Source organism: Montipora foliosa, chromosome 13, assembly GCF_036669935.1.
Source record: "Montipora foliosa isolate CH-2021 chromosome 13, ASM3666993v2, whole genome shotgun sequence".
NCBI lineage: Eukaryota > Metazoa > Cnidaria > Anthozoa > Scleractinia > Acroporidae > Montipora > Montipora foliosa.
The window spans coordinates 27,962,809-27,982,822 of record NC_090881.1 but is presented as its reverse complement, the minus strand read 5'-3'; the positions used below and the strand labels follow the sequence as shown (position 1 = coordinate 27,982,822).

General features: G+C 40.0%; 3 protein-coding genes across 4 annotated transcripts in view; 1 reads left to right on the top strand and 2 right to left on the bottom strand.

Annotated features, from left to right (window-relative positions):
• The window catches only part of LOC137983245 (ubiquitin-like-conjugating enzyme ATG3), an 8,801-nt gene extending 1,452 nt beyond the window's left edge, over positions 1-7,349 (top strand). Inside the window, exons 5-12 of the mRNA XM_068830439.1 lie at positions 1,361-1,536; positions 2,723-2,798; positions 2,979-3,013; positions 3,162-3,317; positions 4,853-4,900; positions 5,774-5,850; positions 6,289-6,357; positions 6,739-7,349. Coding sequence (XP_068686540.1) covers positions 1,361-1,536; positions 2,723-2,798; positions 2,979-3,013; positions 3,162-3,317; positions 4,853-4,900; positions 5,774-5,850; positions 6,289-6,357; positions 6,739-6,820 — 719 coding nt within the window. The 3' untranslated portion in view covers positions 6,821-7,349. The remainder of the gene's footprint in view (positions 1-1,360; positions 1,537-2,722; positions 2,799-2,978; positions 3,014-3,161; positions 3,318-4,852; positions 4,901-5,773; positions 5,851-6,288; positions 6,358-6,738) is intronic.
• A 4-nt stretch (positions 7,350-7,353) lies between these two features.
• LOC137983243 (calcium homeostasis modulator protein 6-like) lies at positions 7,354-9,287 on the bottom strand. Its single transcript, XM_068830438.1, has one exon. It carries the CDS (start codon positions 8,992-8,994, stop codon positions 7,867-7,869), a length of 1,128 nt encoding a protein of 375 aa, XP_068686539.1. The 5' UTR covers positions 8,995-9,287; the 3' UTR covers positions 7,354-7,866.
• Positions 9,288-9,914: 627 nt separating this feature from the next.
• LOC137983239 (uncharacterized) overlaps positions 9,915-20,014 on the bottom strand; it is a 29,523-nt gene continuing 19,423 nt past the window's right edge. For both annotated transcript variants that reach the window (XM_068830433.1, XM_068830434.1), the window contains 13 exons: positions 19,758-19,887; positions 19,301-19,386; positions 18,731-18,846; positions 18,217-18,312; positions 16,451-16,570; positions 15,962-16,023; positions 14,829-14,930; positions 14,581-14,760; positions 14,414-14,496; positions 13,747-13,830; positions 13,042-13,147; positions 11,091-11,229; positions 9,915-10,635 (listed from right to left, as the gene is read on the bottom strand). In XM_068830433.1, coding sequence (XP_068686534.1) covers positions 9,940-10,635; positions 11,091-11,229; positions 13,042-13,147; positions 13,747-13,830; positions 14,414-14,496; positions 14,581-14,760; positions 14,829-14,930; positions 15,962-16,023; positions 16,451-16,570; positions 18,217-18,312; positions 18,731-18,846; positions 19,301-19,386; positions 19,758-19,887 — 2,000 coding nt within the window. In that variant the 3' untranslated portion in view covers positions 9,915-9,939. The remainder of the gene's footprint in view (positions 10,636-11,090; positions 11,230-13,041; positions 13,148-13,746; positions 13,831-14,413; positions 14,497-14,580; positions 14,761-14,828; positions 14,931-15,961; positions 16,024-16,450; positions 16,571-18,216; positions 18,313-18,730; positions 18,847-19,300; positions 19,387-19,757; positions 19,888-20,014) is intronic.

The window sequence follows — 20,014 nt, the reverse complement described above, 5'->3', positions numbered from 1 at the left end:
CCATGTGGAAGTTTCATTGACTATGATTTCATGCTGTGTTGGCTTTTTTATTATGATGTTGCTTCCTACTTGACCTCTAGTAAACTTGTAGATATCCAGCAAGGTTTGCAAATTATTAGTCTCTCACCCTCCCTCCCAAAGGATGTGCATTCAGGCAATTTAATTAACTACTAATAATTACCATGAGTAAGTAGAATGCTGCTGAGAGGTAGCAAAATGATTTTGCTACCTCTCAGCAGCATTCTACTTACTCATGGTAATTATTAGTAGTTAATTAAATTGCCTGAATGCACATCCTTTGGGAGGGAGGGTTAATGGATCACATGCCAAGTGCAACAATAGTGCCCTTAAACCTGTGGGAACAATGCACTCATCAAGAAATCTGTGCTTCTCAAATGAACTTGATTAGAATTGCTGCCTCATAACCTTGGCAGCAATTAAAGCTTGTTTTTTAGCCGAAACATGTCTCCCTATTCAGTGCTAGTGGTTAATAATGATTGTCAGTTTTGACAGAGAGGAGTAGTTTTGTTGCCAGTGTGATACTTTATTTTCATTTTGAATGTTCCAATTTATGGTAGTTGTGTGCTTGCATTGGCTACCTGGCCTTTAATTAAAAGTGAGATTGTGGTTCAGTTTGTTATGAAACAAATCGAGGTTGTACAATATGCGAGCTGACACAAGTTGTTGAAAAGCTAATCGTTTTAAAATGGGTACTTAGACTTATTTGCATTACTTGCAGTTTGTCAAGACCCAACAGATCTCACCTCTTGTTTCCTGTTATTGTTCCGATTACCTAACAATTTACATTACAAATAGAGTGTGGTCTTTTTCAAAACAAGGTTTCTCAGACTTTGAACCATGCATTGACATGGATATTTAGGTAGCAAATGCAGAAAGTAATGTATGTGTGGCTGGGAGAATTCCCTGCAATCCCCTTCCAATTCACTTGCTTTATTACTTCAGTGCCTTGTATTCAGAATACAGGCCACAGCTAATTTTTATGCCATTTTGGACATCCAGAGGAAATTCTAGCACCCAGAATATGCTTTGAAGAAGCACACAACTGGACAATAGTGAGTTAATTTCCTCAAGAGACAATCACAGTTCTCTTCATTGACATTGGGTCCTTCCTAAGGGGGCTTTCCGCAGTCAATGTAACAAACGACACTACAGGAACAACAACTGAGTTCAGAATAATATTGTTACTGGGGAGGAATTAAATTATTAAAAAATAGAATTAAGAAACCAGACAAACTTGCTTGTGCAAATACAAAATGGAAATCAAGTTGGTGAGGGCTTGAAAGGATTCCTGATTCATAAAATATTCTAAGCTTTGTTTTCTGTGATGCATTGCATGTAGTTCCATGTTATAAACGATGTAAAGAGATGGAACATCAAGAAGAGAATGAGGCCATTGTTGAACCAGATGAAGATGGTGGTTGGGTTGACACACATCACCATGTGGATGTCAGTGGGGCTCAGGTTGTTCCTGGTGGCGAGGAGTCATTCACGGAGATGACACTAGAATCTGACAAGGTTTGAAGCCTGAATGTTAGGGTCAGGACACCAGACATTGCAATGGGCCATTTCTGAGTTCATGTCTGCCTCCTCTTCAAACCGAGTCTAAGTGCGAAGTTTTCCTTATGAAAATTAGTTTTCATTTATATGTAAAGTAGAACCAATTACCATCACAAAAAGTTCGCACTTAGACTCGCTTTGAAGAGGCAGACATGAACTCCGAAATGGCCAATTAATTAGATGCATTCTTATTTTGATGAGAATCACAAGTGTTCTCTTGTCCATGTCCTCGACTTCTACATCCCTTGTGTCTTTGTACATGTAATACAGGAGATAAACATCACAAACTCTTCTCCTCGAGTAGACATCAGTGGTTATGAAAACTTGAATATTTGTAACGTAGCTTTAAAGATGAAAATATAACGAAGTACTTTGTGACTTTGCAATCCTGGAAATAAGTGTAGGACAGCTATTTTCTGGGGTTCAGAAAATAATGACACAGACAATCATAAAACAGAATTCAGTCTAATCTGAAATACCACTTGAAGAGCTCTGTCCAATTAACATTAGTGGCTTACACACGCTCCATTGTACCTGGAATTTAATGAGAACCTGGTGATGGAAGATGAGCTTTGTCACTAAGTGTGCAATTAAGTGACCAAGAGGACAGATCTCCCCTTCTTTATATAGGCTCTTTTGGAATAGCAATAATTAAGTCTCAACACAAAAGAAAGAGGTCTGCAGAAGAGAATTTCACTTTATGGAAGTAGTTAAACTCGAAGCTTAAATAATAATTATTATTACTGTAATTATTATTACTGTAACCAAAATGTGAAAATAATGACACAGACAATCATAAAACAGAATTCAGTCTAATCTGAAATACCACTTGAAGAGCTCTGTCCAATTAACATTAGTGGCTTACACACGCTCCATTGTACCTGGAATTTAATGAGAACCTGGTGATGGAAGATGAGCTTTGTCACTAAGTGTGCCATTAAGTGACCAAAAGGACCGATCTCCCCTTCTTTATATAGGCTCTTTTGGAATAGCAATAATTAAGTCTCCACACAAAAGAAAGAGGTCTGCAGAAGAGACTTTCACTTTATGGAAGTAGTTAGACTCTCCAAGCTTAAATAATAATTATTATTACTGTAACCAAAATGTGAACAATCAGTCATTACTTTCAAATTATTTTTTCTAGAATGCAAAGGGCATAAACCCTGCAGAAAATGATGATGATGATGACGAAGAGGAAGAGGAAGCAGTGGATATGGAAGGTATTAATTTTGAGGGTGCTAAGGTTAGGTTCCTAAGGTTATCACACTTGGACCTTCTTTCCAAGTGACTCTATTTCTCTTCATGGCAGATTTTCACTTGCACTGCTGCAATTTCTCCTGTGATCAGCAGTTCTTTTTCTATGCACAACATTCTAATGAGATTTGTTTTGTATTGTTTAGCTTTTGAAGAGAGTGGCATGCTGGAAAGTGACGAGGTATTAATTTAGTAGTTTCATTTGATACCGTAACTTTGTTTGCAGAGTATTATGGTTAGCCAGTCTTTTGTCTTGTTTGGATCGTTTTAGCATACGCATGGCCACAAAAAGAAATGGCATTGTGCTAATAGCCTACTTTTGTTGCTAGGCAACATTATCCATTAAACCAGCGTCAAAAGGTGGAGAGGGTTTAGCAGATTTGAGTAGCTCTGGTGGAATTTTGCATACAAGAACATATGACATGTACATCACTTACGATAAATACTATCAGACACCAAGGTTATGGCTCTTCGGATATAATGAGGTAAAGTGTTCCACTTTGCGCAGTGTAGTTGTATCACTTTCATGTGAGTGAATTAGCATATTGCTAGCCATCAGATTAAAACATCCAAAAAAACCTTGTCAAATTTCAACTTTTTACTGTGTGTAACACTAATTAAAGATTTAACTCTGCCAATGGGAATTCTCTTGGGAGTGAAAAGGTTAATGAATGATTGTCATGATAAACGCTAACTTCTCAGTGAAAGTCATGTCCAGCAGTGATCAAAATAAGATGCATTTTCAGACGTTTAGATTACTATAGTCATGAACATTACTTCAGTGGTAATGAAAAAGAAGGGAAAGCCTGAGAAATTCAGGCCTGAATGGGATTTGAATCCATGACCACTGTGATACCACTGCAGTGGTTACTATGCCAAATGTGAGTTGGTCACTTTTGATGTGTCACATTCAAAAACTCATTAGCCTAAAAGCCTATCAAAATATTGATAAAGCATTACATGCATGAGCTTTAAACCCAATAAAACACTCCTCATTAGAATTCTTTATATAAGGAATAGTAATCATAAATGAGGTCCGGCTTATTTTTCTTGTTTGGACTCACAAGGGACACGCTTTTTGAAGCTGTTTAAAAAAACTTGCAGCATGTCTTTTATAAATGCATAGGGGATGTGACCATGAAGAATTCATTCATCTCTAACACTGGATTCCACTTAAAGTGCATATGACACAATTTTTTTTATTATCTTGTTTGAAAGAGCTTTCAAGATGATGAAGAATGGTGTTTACTTTATTGTAATAGCACTTTTGGTTGCTGAATTATTCAAGATTTTGATTTATGCTAATTAGAGGACTTGTGACGTCACATAGTGGACACAAAATTATATAAAATCACAAAATATGAAATATCTTTGCAAATACTTAGTCTGCAGGGTTGATGTGCTGCCAAAATTACACATTGTGATAGTGATTATGATGTCACCATAGCAACATACTCCTTACCAGACCTCTACCATCCTGAAATGAAAAATGCCTTCTTGTTGCTCCAGAGTCTAACAGACCTTCTTGTGCTAATGCTGTGTAATGTCCATATTTGCTCACATCCACTGAATGAACATCAAGAGCAAATAACCCTTATTAGGGAGGGGAACTCTGATTTTATCCTTTGGATGGAGAGGGCCTGGAGCCCATTGTGTTGCTATGGAAACATCACAGTGGCCCATATCATAGAACTTTGTAATGAGTACAAGAACTGTAAAAGTGTCAGTTCTATACAGAAAACGCCTTCAGATATATTTCATTTTTTGTGATTTTACATCATTTTGAGTCCACTGTGTGACGTCACAAGTCGTCGAATTTGCATAAATCAAAATCTTGAACAACTCGGCAACCAAGAGAGCTATCACAATAAAATAAACACCGTTCTTTATCATTTTGAAAGCTCTTTTAAACAAGCTAATAAAAATTTTTGTGTCATATGCACTTTAAAGATGGAGTGATCAATTTGAATCCTTTCTAACTGTTCAAATCCAAAGTAACCTGGTTTTGTCATTTTTTTAGAACCGAGAACCACTATCAGTAGAAGAAATGTATGAGGACATGAGCCAGGTTAGAGGTTTTTTTTTTGTAAAGAAATTCTGTATTAAGACAATCAGTGGAGGGGACATAGTTTTTGACTGGTTAACGCTCTACTCCGGATTGAGTGGTCCGGGTTCGGGTCCTGGCTGGGGGCATTTTGTTGTATTCTTGGGCAAGACGCTTTACTCTCACGGGGCCTCTCTCCACCAAGGTGTATAAATGCGTAGTGGCGAATTTAATGCTGGGGGTAACCCTGTGATGGACTGGCATCCCATCCAGGGGGGAGAAGAAATACTCCTAGTCGCTTCATGCTACTGAAATTGGGATAAGCTCCGGCCTGATGGGCCACTGGCTTTACCAAACCCATTGACCCTTCTGGCACCATAGGACACCGGGAGTTGACGAGTAAAATGGTGTTGTGTTGTACAGAGTTAAACCTGGTAAGTCTCACTCCCCAGGAGTCAATGGAGTAAAGGCTGTGGTGTTTTTTGTGCTGCACCTTTCTATCCCATTGCAATAATTTAAACCTTGAAAACAAAATGAACATGTTTGGTGTAGAATGTTTTATCATCTTATTTGTCGGAATACCTAATAATAAGAGTGAAGTCAGCCTTGAATACAGTACGGCACTGTGAGCAAGTTTTTGTTACACCAGACATACATGTGTATTACAGTAACTAGTGTGGGAGTGTGAAATCAAGAGGGGGGGGGGGGGGGTGGTGGGTAAAATGAACCCTCACATTTCAGTGATGGCTATGTGGTCCATGTGTGCCAATTTCTACAGTGTATTATTGTTGGTTAGGTACTGAGTTACGAGTTAGGATTTCTTGTGTGTTAAATGGGTTAACTAAAATAAACATGTAGTATGGCTCATTGTTTAATACCATCACTCTTGTATTCAAGGACCATGCCAAAAAGACAGTTACAGTTGAAGCTCATCCCCATTTGCCAATGACTATGGCATCTGTACATCCTTGCAGGTTAGGGAGTCCTTAAAATGACTGACACTTTAGATGTAAAATCCAAATTTCGAATTCATTAATAATTCAGGAAGGTGGCTGCCATCAGGTTTACCAAAGAGTACCCCTAATTCGGATACTTTAACACCATGCTTAACTCTATTAGAGAATGATCATTATGTAATTTGAAATCGAATACTCCAACACATAAAACTAAGTTTTCGTAACATCCCAAAAAATCCCAAGCAACAAGAATTTATGTAAGGTGTATATATTTTATTAGTTAGATACCGGTGCAAGAATTACTTTTGATAATTATGTAGGGGATTATATCCTCGTGTGCAAACTTTATATAAGCTAAACATGCATTGATTAGCTTTGCAAAATGTACAGAAACTGTAAAAAAAGACAAGTATCAGGTTCAAGTTTCTCAATCAGTGTGCTGGTTTGTTTTTTTAGACATGCAGATGTAATGAAGAAAATCATTCAAACAGTTGCTGATGGTGGTGGAGAACTGGGTGTTCATATGTATCCTTACAACTCAAGTCTCCTCTTCTTGACGCTAGCCAGAATTTCATTTCCATGGTGTGTCTTGTTGGTGTCCAAAACATACAGAAAATGGTAGTAAAAACTGGGTTATGTACAAGGGGAAGGGACCCCAGGGGAAACAGAGATGACAGATTGGCTCCAGTTGTTCAAAGGGTGGATAGCGCCATCTGCTGGATATCGATTTACCTGGTGGGTAACGTTATCCACCTTTTGAACAATCGAGGCCTGGGGAGCAGCAAAGAAGAAAAAAAGGAAGATACTGTACACCTTGTTTGCAAAGAGTCAAGACCTACCAAATCAAAAAGCAGGAGTTGCATGTTGACAATGAAGTTGCTTTTTTCCTTAACAACCCGTCTACAGGTATCTGCTCATCTTTCTCAAATTTGTCCAAGCTGTTATACCGACAATAGAATATGACTACACACGTCATTTTACAATGTGAAATCCATCCCCTACTAGCAATCATAAAATAGTCCATGTATTAATTCTGGAGATAAGAAGAATAGACAGTCTTACTGAAAATCTCACCAAGGTTGAAGTTTGAAAGTCTCACGGAACTCTGCTTTCTTATTATGTATTTCTTCACATACAAATGCCAGGGGCTGTCTCTGCCACTGAAGATGGGTAATATGTACCGCACATAGAGATGAAACTTCGGTGGTATACTTAGAGACTGTGACCTCAGGCAATAACAAGAAGACGAAGGAAGAAGGAAAGCAGACAGGCTGAAGCTTAAAGACTAACCCTCCAAATTTGTTGTTTGCCTCCATTTCAAAAAGGTCTTTGTGTGAAACCATTCAAATGGAAATGAGTTTAATTTCAAAAAAAATAAGTACCTCATTTTAATATGAATAATTTCGCATGAACATTAACTTGTTTCGAGGCAGGCAAACAGCAACTCAGAAAATAAAATTAGCTATTGAGTGATAATAAGAAATATTAGCCAGAGATTAAAGCAACTCTTTTCTCAACCAGTGTGTTTAGTTGTGTTTATTTTCAAACTTACTTATAGGTGAAATGCCTTGAAAAAGGACCAAGACCTACAAATGTCTTTGCTCTATTGAATGTGAGGGGTTGCTCTCCACGATCGTTATTTTCCATCACCAGGAAATGGGCAACGTCTGCCCTATGGCGTGACATTACATCTGAAATTTGTGCGTTACTTCCGCTCACAGACGCTCTTCCACGTGTGCTACAACATATTCCTCAAGACCTACACAAATTAAAGAGAACCAGCATCTTCTAATCTTAATGGATTGATTCTGGATGCAATGAGGGTGCCTCAGCGGTTTTGATTGTCTCATCGCCAGTAGGCAGTAATTCATTCTGTATCTTTACAAAGGAAGAAATTCGTGCTTTTTACGCCCCTAAAAGCATGATCACTATCTTTTAAACCATGGAGGTCCTAAAAGACAATGTTCGTCTCAATATCGAGTGTGAAATTTGAGCTTAAATGAGCAACTTTCGCACTGCTGTCTGTGAGTAAAATCAGAGCATTTCAATGTCACCAACTTTTGCATGCTTGAATGGTCCACTATCTTTTCCGTCGAAGTGATCTGTTGAGTCTTTCTCCTTGACATATGGCTGTGTTCTGTCGCCTGTTGATCGTGGATATCTCTCCGCCATGGCCTCGTGAGCGTTACGTACAAGCAAAAACGCGTCGGTGTCTTCGTATTCATGCCAAGTTGTGTCCACAAATGTCAACTCGACCTTTTGTTTGCCTTCCTGTTGAACTCTTTCTTTAAACGCTGTGACAGCTGCCTGCGCTTGGAGATGCTCGTAATCTTCTAGAGATGGAAACGCTTCGTCAAATTTATTCACCGTGATCAGGTTTTGATAAGCGTTCTTCAGTATGTCGGAGGGATTTTTCTTGTTCATTGTCTCAAAGTACATATCAGCTCGTCTCTTTCCCTGTCCTTGCGCAAGCTTCTCCATGTTTTCTTTGAAAGCCTGAACTGCAGCATCCGACTCGAGCGTTTGATACTGATATGGGCTTGGTAAGGAACCGAATTCTCGCTGAAAACAGCACCGATAAACACTAACGCTAACAAAGGCAACAATGAGCGAGCCACCGAGTAAAAATAATGCAGCAATCTGAGAATTTCGACCAGCATTGGCGTAGTCTGCTTCGATTTTCAATCTCTCATCGAATGAAGCGTTAATCAATTTCGCTTCCTTTGTCCCTCCGAGTGAAGCACAGATGAAGTAGTCTCGTTGTAACAAAGCCCAGAATATCCACAGAAACCCAGACAAGGAACATTGGAACAAGACTTCAACAAGAGCATAGCCGCAGGGCCAGCGAGGAAAAAGAAAGCAAAAATATCGTTTGGCTCCTCGTTTGTAGGGTAATTCGTAATAACAGCATCCACGAACCTGGTTCCAAAAGCCACTGTGAAGAAACAGAGTGGCCATAAATAAGAACAAGGCAGGCATGACGAAAAAACAGCTGGCATAGAGGGTAAAGTTCTCTGGTGGACACTGAAAAAAGTCCTCGCTCTTAACAATCTCGTTTAATCCATATACTACCAAGGCAGCAGTTGTATTTCTGATGGCGCTTGAATGGCTTTGGAAGGCCGTCTTCACGGAGTTAAGAAGAGACGTCAGGGTGAGGGCCATTGTGATCCCGAGTCAATTGCCGAGTAGACAGCAAATAAATATTTCTTCCTTACTTAATGTGTACCTGACGTGAATTAATTAATGAAACACGAGGAATAAAAGAATACGTAATGTCATGACAGATTCAGTACTGTGTGTCACCAAGGGGGGTTGAGTAGCTAGATTTCACTGTCCCCTCAGTCGGTCGACGACTTCTCTTGACTTGTCACGCAATCTATATCTTCAGCGACATTTGGTGACGACCAATGCACAAGCATTGAGTGACTGCATTTTGCCTTTCATGGACCATTCTTCCCGGTGCTTCTTCAAAGCAATGCTAAGTGCAGTTTAGTTTGAAAACTACATCTCGTGCTCTGTCTCGTGCCCAGAGACTTTGGCCCTTCTACGTAACGCATGCGCACAGAATACTGTCCGTGTGCATCCTTGGTTCCAAGGTCAAAGTCATCAACATGGCGGGAGAGTGAAGTCAATAGACAAAAAAAAGACGGAAAACGGTAATCATCATAAAAATTTACCATGTACATGCAAAACTTAAAAGAAACAATGAATGAACGAAAGAAAAGAAACAAAAAGAAAAGCCGCCAAAAAAACGAAAGGAGCTTATGATGCCGATCCCCGCAAAATAATCACGATTTTTCACGGTAGATAAGAGCCAAAGACAAAGCAACACAATAGTCTGTGAGTTTTCATTTCTTGATCAAGCATGCAGCTCTACACCAAACGATTAATAGGCCATTTCCGAGTTCATGTCTGCTTCCTCTTGAAAGCGAGTCTAAGTGCGAAGTTTTTGTTATGAAAATTAGTTCATATGTAAAGTAGAACTAATTACCATCACAAAAACTTCGCACTTTGACTCTCTTTGAAGAGGAGGCAGACATGAACTCGGAAATGGCCTATTTCGATAACACAAAACAGCCAGGTTCTACTATTGCCTGAAAGTTTTATTCAACTAAGACAGCCATCAATGTGCTTATTGATATCTGCGTTTTTTGCGTCGCTTGCGAATTTTACTTCACAGACAGGACAGAAAACACCTTTCTGCTTTCCAATAAGGCTCGATTTGTCGGTACCTTTTCCAAACGAACACAGGATGCTTGACTGCTTCTGTCGTTTGTTTGATCCTAAAAGAGTACCATTATTGCTTCGTTTCAAAGAGTTCTTGGATTTCAAGTTGTCTTTTGATGATGACATCTCGACGGAGAGCTGACGTAGCACAACGGCATCAGACCTCACAGAAACTTCTTTAGTGCCCTTTTTCTGCACATGCTCTTGGCTTTTGTTTTCCTGTGATTGAAAGTAACTTGATTTGACAACTTTTTCCTTGGCCACTGAAACCGTTTGTTTCTCTGTCGAGCCTTCATCGCGTGCTACCTCTTCCACCACATTGTTCTTTGAGCTACATTCTTTATCAATGCAGTCATTTTCTCCACTTGTTCCTCCTTGTGCTGTTGTTTCTTCTCGATCCTCAAACGTTTTTTCAACAATTTTCGGTTTAAAAAAATTCCTTATAGTCACAGGTGGTGTGGTTGCTTTGGTTAAGGTTCTAATATTAATTGGTGTTTCTTGTTCTTGGTGAGCTTGACTGACTTTCGATGGTTGATTTGATGGTGCCATTATACCCAACACGCCGTTTTGTTTCTCCTAATAAATTAAATATAAAGACTCAAAATGGAACAATAATGCGTGAAAACCTTAAAGGAAGAAAACCAAATCTATTGCGAGCAAGCGTGGCGTAATTAGGAACGAGGTCCAACTGATCAATCCATTTCAACGCGATTATCAAATAATATAGCAATTTGTAACATAACGTTATTGCGTTCGAGAAGAACGGAATTTCTAAACTTGGGTATCAGCGCCATCATGAATTACGTCATACGTGTATTGATACATCATCTGCGCATCAGTCATCAGTCATTCCCTCATCACGTTTGCTTTGAGCCACGCAGAACCGCTCATCAAAATTCCAAGATAAAGCTCTTCAGCAAGTTTTCCTTTTTTTGCACGAATAGAAGGCATAAGCCCACAAAAGATACCAACACGATATTCTACCTCGATGAACATATTGTTAAGATTAAATGAAATCAACGCAAACATACTAGAACAGTGTTGACAGCCTTCTCTTCCTTCAAAAACAACGTCACTTCCGGTATGAGTTGTTCCGGGTAACGCAAACCGACCAATCGTTGACCATTATCCAGCTCGACCCGGACCACTCTTAGGGAACGACTCTCCTTGCTGAAGTGGCAAATAAAATAAACAGAACAATTTCAAGTTCAATGATTTTGGATAAACTGAACAAACTAAACAACCAGCGCCGCCAACCAGCGTAAGAACATGTTTTCAGGAAGAGAAGAAATTAGTCTCCTTCGCAGCCGCTCGGGCCGGAGTCACGCAACGCTCCGCTCCCCGACGGGGAGGATCTAATTTTTAAGTAGCCTGTGTAGCTGGCGGTTCTTTTTGGAGCGCGAGAGATTTCCAGCGGCGCAAGAAGACTGGGGAAACCGCTCGAGTTCTCTTGCGTTCCGCAACAACAGAACCGCTAGCTACACAGACTAGCATTACTGCTGCTACTACTACTACTGTTAGAGCGACTTTCATATGACCTAGAAAAATAAACATAAAAACAAAACGTAAACAACAATGCAAAACATTTAATTGGCTTATCGAACAAAAACAAACGAGAGCAAATTTTCATTGGCTTTAGCGAACGCCCGATGCAAACTAGGTCATCTCTCCATGGAACTTTCTGGAAAGTTTCGCTTTGACGCCATTTGAAATGCAGTAATGTGATTGGGCAATCGAACTGTTTACAGCCCATTTTTGGAGTTTTCTTGGCGGGAATAAGGAAAAGCTTTGTGTTAACCTTGCCAAACATTGGCCAGTAAAACAAATTGCGAACACTTTTTCAAGGTCATACGAAGTCGCTCTAACGTAAAAAGTTGGTGAACTACATTCGCGCAACCAATCACAAAACTACTGTACGCTTACGTTACTCTGTTCCGCACAAGATTACCCATAGCACACAGAGTCACATTTCATTCGACTTCCGGTCGTTGTTTTACAATCTTTAATGTTCCTTGATGAGGTCCTTGAAGAAGTTTTTTTGACAACCAAAAGTATGAAAACTGTTTTGAGTGATCACGATTTTGTATCCGGTTTTTAATAAGGTTGATTATACCCGGATCCGACTGTGCTTTTAACCCATAATCTTGCTTCAGAGGAATACTCGAGAACAACGTCCCTGCCTTACATTAGGGAGCTTACGAAACGACGACGACGACGTGGTCGAAAACGCCAGAAAACAATGATATCATTGGTTAAAAGAGCATAAATAATCGTGCTGCACGGATTTTAGCTCATATTTTTGCGGTTCTCTGCGTGACGACGACGTGAAATCACTGAATTTTTAGGTTTTGACGACAACGTCAGCATGCAACAGAGAATCTCTCATTCTCTATTTTCAGTCTGAAACCGTGCGTACCAATTTATTTTTAGGATACTTCGCCCACATTGTACGACGTGAACAAGATGGAATAATCGCGAAAGACTTTTACTAGAGCAAAGTTCTATTTTGAGGTGACGTTTTCGTCGACGTCGCCGTCGTAGATCTTAAGCTCCCTATTGACGGGGAGGGGGCCCTAGTAACGACTATCACGCTATTCCAACCACCGCTACTAATTTACATTGTAGAAAGTTAACGAGAGGGAGACAAGCCAATCAAGAGGGAAAAAGGAGGAATATCAAAATCGTACTGCGCCGGGGACAAAATCTTAAAAATCAGGGGTGGCGCAGAGGCGAGAGCACTTGCCTCCCATCAATGCGGCCCCTGTTCCATTCCAGACTCGTGGCCATATGTGGGTTGAGTTTGTTGGTTCTCTACTCTGCACCACGAGAGGAGTTTCTCCCTGGGTACTCTGGTTTTCTCCTCTCGACAAAAACCAATATTTTATTTGATTTGAGTTAATTTCGTTATATTAGTGTCCCCAATTAGTACTCTTGTGATAAATCCATTGACACTTATGTTGTTATATGTTATGATTGACTTACGTAAGACCGAGTTTATCAGCATGTTTGGCCATGGCTAGTTCCAAAGCAGATAGCAACGGGATAATACCTCCACACAATAAATGGATTTGACTGATCCGACAACCAGCTATAAAAGAAATACACATCCCTGTTTACACCAAAGATTAACGGTACGTAAAAGGTCAGGGTTTTTTCTCATGTTTACCGACTAATTTTGGCCAACAAGTAATTGAACACAGATCAAAGCACAACATAACACTTGTCTTGTTTCAACGAAGAAACAAATCCTTTGGTTTTCTGTTTCTATCCAACTGGAGTTATTTAAGGTTCGATTAGTGAGCAATACTACAGAATAAATACCAAGACAACGTATGGACTTTGGTTGTACTTATCATTTAGCCAGCTCGCAGGCTGTAGATGATGTTGTTGCCGCGAAACACGTATCAGACGCCATGTTGGAAGTGCATGGGATAGGGCTGGGCCGGGTGACAAAACGAGGGGTAGGAGGCGGGAAAGAGAGGGCGCCCCAGAGCTTCCGACCTCCACCCGTTCAATTTGGCTAACGAAATACAAATTACCGCCTGCAAGCAGGCTATGCTTATTTTTGACTGGTTACAAGTAGGTTTGAAAAACTTTGCCCACTAGGAACCGCAACAAAAGAACCAAGCATCCAATTTTCAGCCAATAATTACGAGAGGACCAAGGGAATTCATGGCACCAACTTACTTTTACATACACTCCCAGTCTTGCATCCCAAACCGTGAATACATTGATCTCTCGTCCTTTCATATTGAGCCTTCCATCCTGCTTCTGTTAAGGCAAAATGAAGAGAAAGGTAAATCCAAAATATAAGGAACAAGAACAACCATCATCTTAAGATTAAAGCGAACTTGGAAACACAATGAGAAATAAGCTGGGTCAGCTGACTCGCAACCTCGCTTCCAGAAACTGTCTTCTTTTTCCTTCCAAGAGAATCTGGGAACGAGCTTGGTCACTTTGCCACAGCATTGCTGGAGTAAGTGACTGCTTGGTAGTACTTCAGGAAACTGTTTCACTTTGAGCATATTACTGACAGCGGTCGTTTCGTCCTAGCGTTGTTTACCACAGTTAATTTACACCAACTTCTCGGTCCTAACTAGTTTTTCTGTTGCTTCCCACGCCACAAACGATAATGAAACTCGAGGAGGGCAATAATATGTTTCTTACCTTTCACCTGGCTTAGTTGTGACATAATGACAGAAGCTTTAGCGAGATTTTCGTCTCATTTTCACTGAACATGAATACATTGGGGAATCAATAATATAACAAACGAAGTAAAAACTAGAATTTTACGAAGAAAATGTTGATAGTTAAAACTGAGTTCATTGTAGGAAGGCAATTTAAACCAACGGACCTGCATCTTCCAATGAAATCTTTTTATATTTGTGAAGAAGATCGACTTTTTCCTCTTCAAACGGCGACCGACCTGTGTTTGGCCTGGAAAAAATAACAATCGAAAAAAATGTTGAGAAATGTCGAGAATAATCAGCTTATAATAAACACTCTCACTTCAGTGCTTACCTCGTAATGTTGAAAAGATGTCCTGAAGTTTCCTTTTGTATGGCTAGAAGATACAACCGCTTTCCTTTTTGCTCCCGTTTTGAACAATAGAAGCCGTCAAATTTCTTGGACCCATTCTCTTGAAACAGCCTCACAGCCGAGTCCCAGTCTATTCCACGGTCAACGTTAACAGTCACGTGTCTGAAAGAGTGGCAAAATATGATGAACTCAACTGACGACTGTAAAAAAGACGTTGTCTCAGTACTTACTTGGTTTCCATAAGACCCTTTTGGAATTCTGTGAAAACGGACTTTGGAGAACCGACCATGGTGATGGACGACCCAGACACGTCTGTCACTCCTTCGCTGAACCTGTGTCAGGTAATAAAATCAATTGTGTGCGGTCTGCAAAATGGACGAGCCATACACCTTATTCCAAATGGCCGCCATTTAAATATTCTTTTGTTTTTATTCAAATTAGCCCTTGATGCCAAGAGAATATTTTATCTTGAACGAGGCAACAAGGGGGCAATTTGTATGCGCATAAATCAGCGGCCATTTTGGAATAAGGTCTATCGTCACCGCTCTTGATAGGCAAGTAAACCAATAACGGAAACTTGAATTTCACTTTGCACCAGGTTTGCCAATATGTGGGAAAGGAAAATTTTCTATCGACCTTCGTTTGTGATGCAAGATAGAGTCTAAACTAGTTTACCTAAATGGTAGAAATGCTGCCGACGGGAGGGGAGATGTTCAGTTATGCTTGCGGTAATTTAACGACGGTTCGTGCGTGGAATTGAAAGGAGATTTCACAGGTCTCGAGGAGGGACGGTACTGGACCTCTCGAGAGAAGAAAGAAAAAAGATGGTTTTCACAGCGCTGTCATCAAATTTTAAAATCAAAATCGCAAGGTCTTCTGAATTCTTGTTTAAAGGAGGTTGAAGATGACCCAGAAATAAATCTGTTTTCATGTTTCCAGTTCTGTGACGTCTTTCGTTTCGAAAATACAGCATTTTTCATTTCCAAACTTTCACCTTGAGTGACACTTTGATACAAAGCTATTTGGTTGAAAATAATTTCTATCCCTATGAATCTCGGCAGTTTGAGTCTTTCAAGTACATTATGAGACGTGTTCATCCACATGTATTTATCTCATGAGAGAAAAGTAAGGGCTTTCATGGCAAAGACATAATGGCACTGCGCATCTTAATTCCTCACTTCGCGCATAACCACAAATCCTTGCAACGCCTTTGACCACAATCCCTTACGCATTGAAGAAAAATGTGTTCTCCCCATTAGAGAGCAGCTTCGTTCGTTCGCTTCAGGCTCACTTCACTGCGGCAACAAAAAAAGTGAAATCAGTCGATCCTTGAACGGTTATATACACGAGACACACAACTTACCTTCCCTCTCGCTTTGCTGTATCGATGGCAGCATTTAAGCACTCACAAAAGTATGAGAATAGCTACAATCAAAAAAGGAAAACCGGGGATGTAAGTAAGACACGATAAAGGAAAGGAAAGGAACTATATTTAAGTATGTAGTCTTCCAGTGCTGGAGCACTAATTGGGGACACTGTAAACTGGAATCAACAAAAATCAAATCAAATGTTGGTTTATGAGAAGAGGGGAAAACCGGAGTACCCGGAGAAAAACGATATCATTACTCAAATCTCTTCAAGAGTTCAAATCTCTTCGTTCTCCCACGGACTCTTCCTTTTTTTCCCAGCTTGCTTGATTGCTCGTCGATCTCCCAGACAACACCCAGAAAAAAATATCCTTTGATAACCAAGACACACTTGGACAAGATTTGGACGGAATTACCTATTTTGAAATCTATATTCTTGACACACAGACTCCTCTGCAGGTTTTGAAGGGCCACTTTGTACTTACCAAATTTTGTCGCTCCACACTGAGACCCAAAATGCGATTTAAAAATCGTCCAACGTCAGAAGCCTCTTTATCTTTAACAACAAAACTGGCATCTGTCACACCCATGGACAGGAGGCATTGCTGTTAGGGCATGTAAGCAAATAATGTACAAGGTTATAAGATTGTCAGAGCAGTTGTGAATCCCGTTGAATAAGAAATAGAGATTACTTGATTACTTCTTGTTATCTTTTATCCTGCCATACAAACAGGTACAGTATGTGCATCAAAAAGCCCAAAGGCTAATGGCCTGACCAACACTCAGGGTCTTAAAATAACTGAGGAGAAATTGCTGCAATTGTAATTACATCCGCAAATGGTTAAGACTTTCAAGTCTTCTCGGATAAGGACTATTAACCGTTGGACCCGTCTCACAACCCTTCAATGTTCACAACCCAGTGGGACGTAAAAGAACCCACACACTATTCGTAAAGAGTAGGGCATGGAGCTCCCGGTGTTGAGGTCAGGCCTCATTTCATTCATTCATGTGCTGGGTGAGATCGCTAATGGACTAATAGCGGCTGCCAGAAGCACCTATATAATTTATGCTGATGTCCGATCTCACCCATAGATCCCTTGCTTGTAAAGTGCATTTGAATATATTAATAGAAAATGCACTATATAAATTCATTACCATTACCGTAACCAAAATACTATTTTACTAGTATTGGTGTCTGGTTCCGAAAGGCCCTAAAAAGCTAATGTGACCCGCGGTAGGCTGCACTGGTCTTCTAACGCGTTCAAAACACAGATCGCAAACTGTCATGGCTTGGAAGGTCTTCTTGTGAAAATGCAGGAAGTAACATAGCACTCTATGCCCTAAACAGTCGAGAAAGTATCAGTTTGGGCATCTTCCGCTTAAAGCTTCAGGCTTAGAAACAAGTAAATCAAACTCAGCTACAAGGGTATCGCAAAGATTAGAAGCACTGATTAATATGATCAATTTTATGCCGATTAGCATGTTTTCTTTGATAAAGTACTTCCACTTCTAGGCCGACGAAAATAAACCAAATAGCGGCTCTTCGTCGTCAGACCTATTCTGCCTGTTTGCCTAGCATCACACCGCCTTCGAAAGTAACCGAGAGATCTTCAATTTTAAAATAATCTCTTCCGCAAGTTACGTCGAGTCCCTCGCATTGGTCTTCGCGTATCGTACTCTGTCCTTTTGGATAAACCGCTCGTTTTGTGTTGTAATTAGTTCTATCCGATAAGATTTGATCAATATAGACTGTTAATTATGTCTGTTCAAGGCATATGTTGTCTACCTGGTCTCTTGGTCAGCGAGGTTGCCAAGATGTCAAGCACAATATTCTGATCAAAGCACCTGAAGCACGCCCTATGCAACAATCTAGTTCGGTGGCGAGATCGCCGAGTACTGGTTAAGTATATTCCATAATAATTGCCAAAGTTAAAATTGGGGAATCTACACTCACCACTGAAGGGGAAAAATTTGTTTCAATTCTGGGCAACCTCACTAGTTTCTAGTTATTTGACTATCGACTGGTCAATTTAGTCTCGCACGCAACCGTTATTTGTGTGGTCACGGAACGCTTCTCGCCACACAATGTGTGAGGAGCGTTGCGTGACCACACAAATGACGGCTGCGTAGGAGACTATGGTCAATTGTGGTACATTCTGAACTGTTCTGTTTCAGAACTTTTTTCCTTTGGAAGATTTGATAAGTAATTTGATTGCTGCACATTTGAAAGCAACTACAAAAAAATACTTACTCTCGCAATGGTGTTAAACTCTGTGAATTCAAATTTTTCAGGAATCTTTGCTGCCGCTAGGACTTTTGAAAGTGGGACACCTGGACATATGGATTGCTGAGAACAGAAAAGAGAAAAATTCTTTTCAAAATCATTTCAGTAAAATAAGATTAGTATGAACACAATTCACCAGTGTGGGTTAGGGTTCGTGTTCGGGTTAGCGTCACTTCCACACTGCCAAACTTCCATGTACTAATTACTTGTGAGTAAATTTCTCGCATTTGCATTCTTTTCTGATGACGCGTTCTGTGCTCTTCTAGCCGAAGTAAAAGCCATTCTTTTGGAATAATCAGTTCTTCAGAAACAACAAAAATGAAAAGGTCCAGATTTACATATCGTATTTACTCGAATAGGCGCCGCACTTGAGGCACAAAATATTAAATAAGCGCTGCAGCGCTTATTCGTGTAAATATGGTAATTCAAGACCAGAATGCAGAGAAGGAGAGAAAGAAACAGAAAAATGCTTCTTTCATACCATAGTTATTGCTTGGTACATGTTTCTCAGAGCAGACCGACCATAAGGTGTGTCAAAATTGAACTGTGTCAAGTCTGCCCCAGTTGCTGCTCGTCTGTCACCTTTGGTGAGTGCACCTTCAGAAAAAAACAAATACAAGCACTGTTGGTGACTTTACGAAAGACCCTACTAAGATCTACAGACTAGTAGCATATTGAGAAGGAAAAAGCTTCAAGGAAACGGGTAGCAGTTAGTTGCGAACAACATTTGCAACGATTTCTTTCGTGGTAAGGTAATAAGCCAGACACCATCAATGTGTCAGCCAACAGTTGGCTGACAGTAGACAAACTGTTAACTGAGTGATGACCTCTGTTTTTGGCCAGCTCCCATGACGAAATTACATATTTCCTGTCAGTTAAATTATCCTTGCTTCATACGACGGTAAATGTGCATTAATAGGATCAGATTCGTCACCTTCACTAAACTTTGGGTAGATCCCTTTTCCTAAGTGGATTTACAAACTTACTAACAAGACACAACTTGAACAATCAGTTTATCAGTAAGAACTGTACCTTAGAAATTCAACGTTACCTAAAGACTGAAGCCTGCGAGCAACTGCTGCTGCAAATCTTCTTTCACCACCCAAGTTTGTTGTTACCAGTTTATAAATTGGTCCACTGAGAATTAAATGAAAACACCATTAAGTAACAAAAACTGAAAAGAACAGAAAAAAAGAATGTTCTAATCAACTCTAAAAGTAGTCTAAAAGAAAAAGGTTCCCCTTAGACAGTTCAATGTCCTTTATTTCCCGTTGTGTTTTACATGGATAAAGCCATCTTGGTTAGAGAAAGCATGCACAAATTTTGGAGAGCAGCAATAATTTTGGTGGTGATCAACAAAAGATTTTCATTGCTTTCCTTATATTGCGCACATTATTACAAGTCAAAGTGACACCCATTCCGTCAAGGCATCCTATTTCCTTCGATGGACAAATAACGCACCCCTCAAAAATGTCTTACAGGACGCTCTGTTGTTGATATTAGTATACCTAGTCTGATTTGATCGGTGAGATCTTCCCAGTTGTTGCACAGCTTTGTCAGCACTCCACGGCAACTCAATCGTTACATGAACACGACGGCACTGATTGGCTGCTCGGAGGTCAGCATGCAATGAGATACCTGTGGAGTTATACACTGAGTATCATATGAATCAAAATACTATGATTCCATTAAAACAACATTGTACTAATACTTTTTTAAGCAAGGATTTAGTAATACAGCTAAAACTTGAACAACATTTTGATGC

Excerpts from the sequence above, each read along its gene's own strand:
- LOC137983243 (XM_068830438.1), bottom strand. The coding sequence starts at position 8,994 with ATGGCCCTCACCCTGACGTCTCTTCTTAACTCCGTGAAGACGGCCTTC.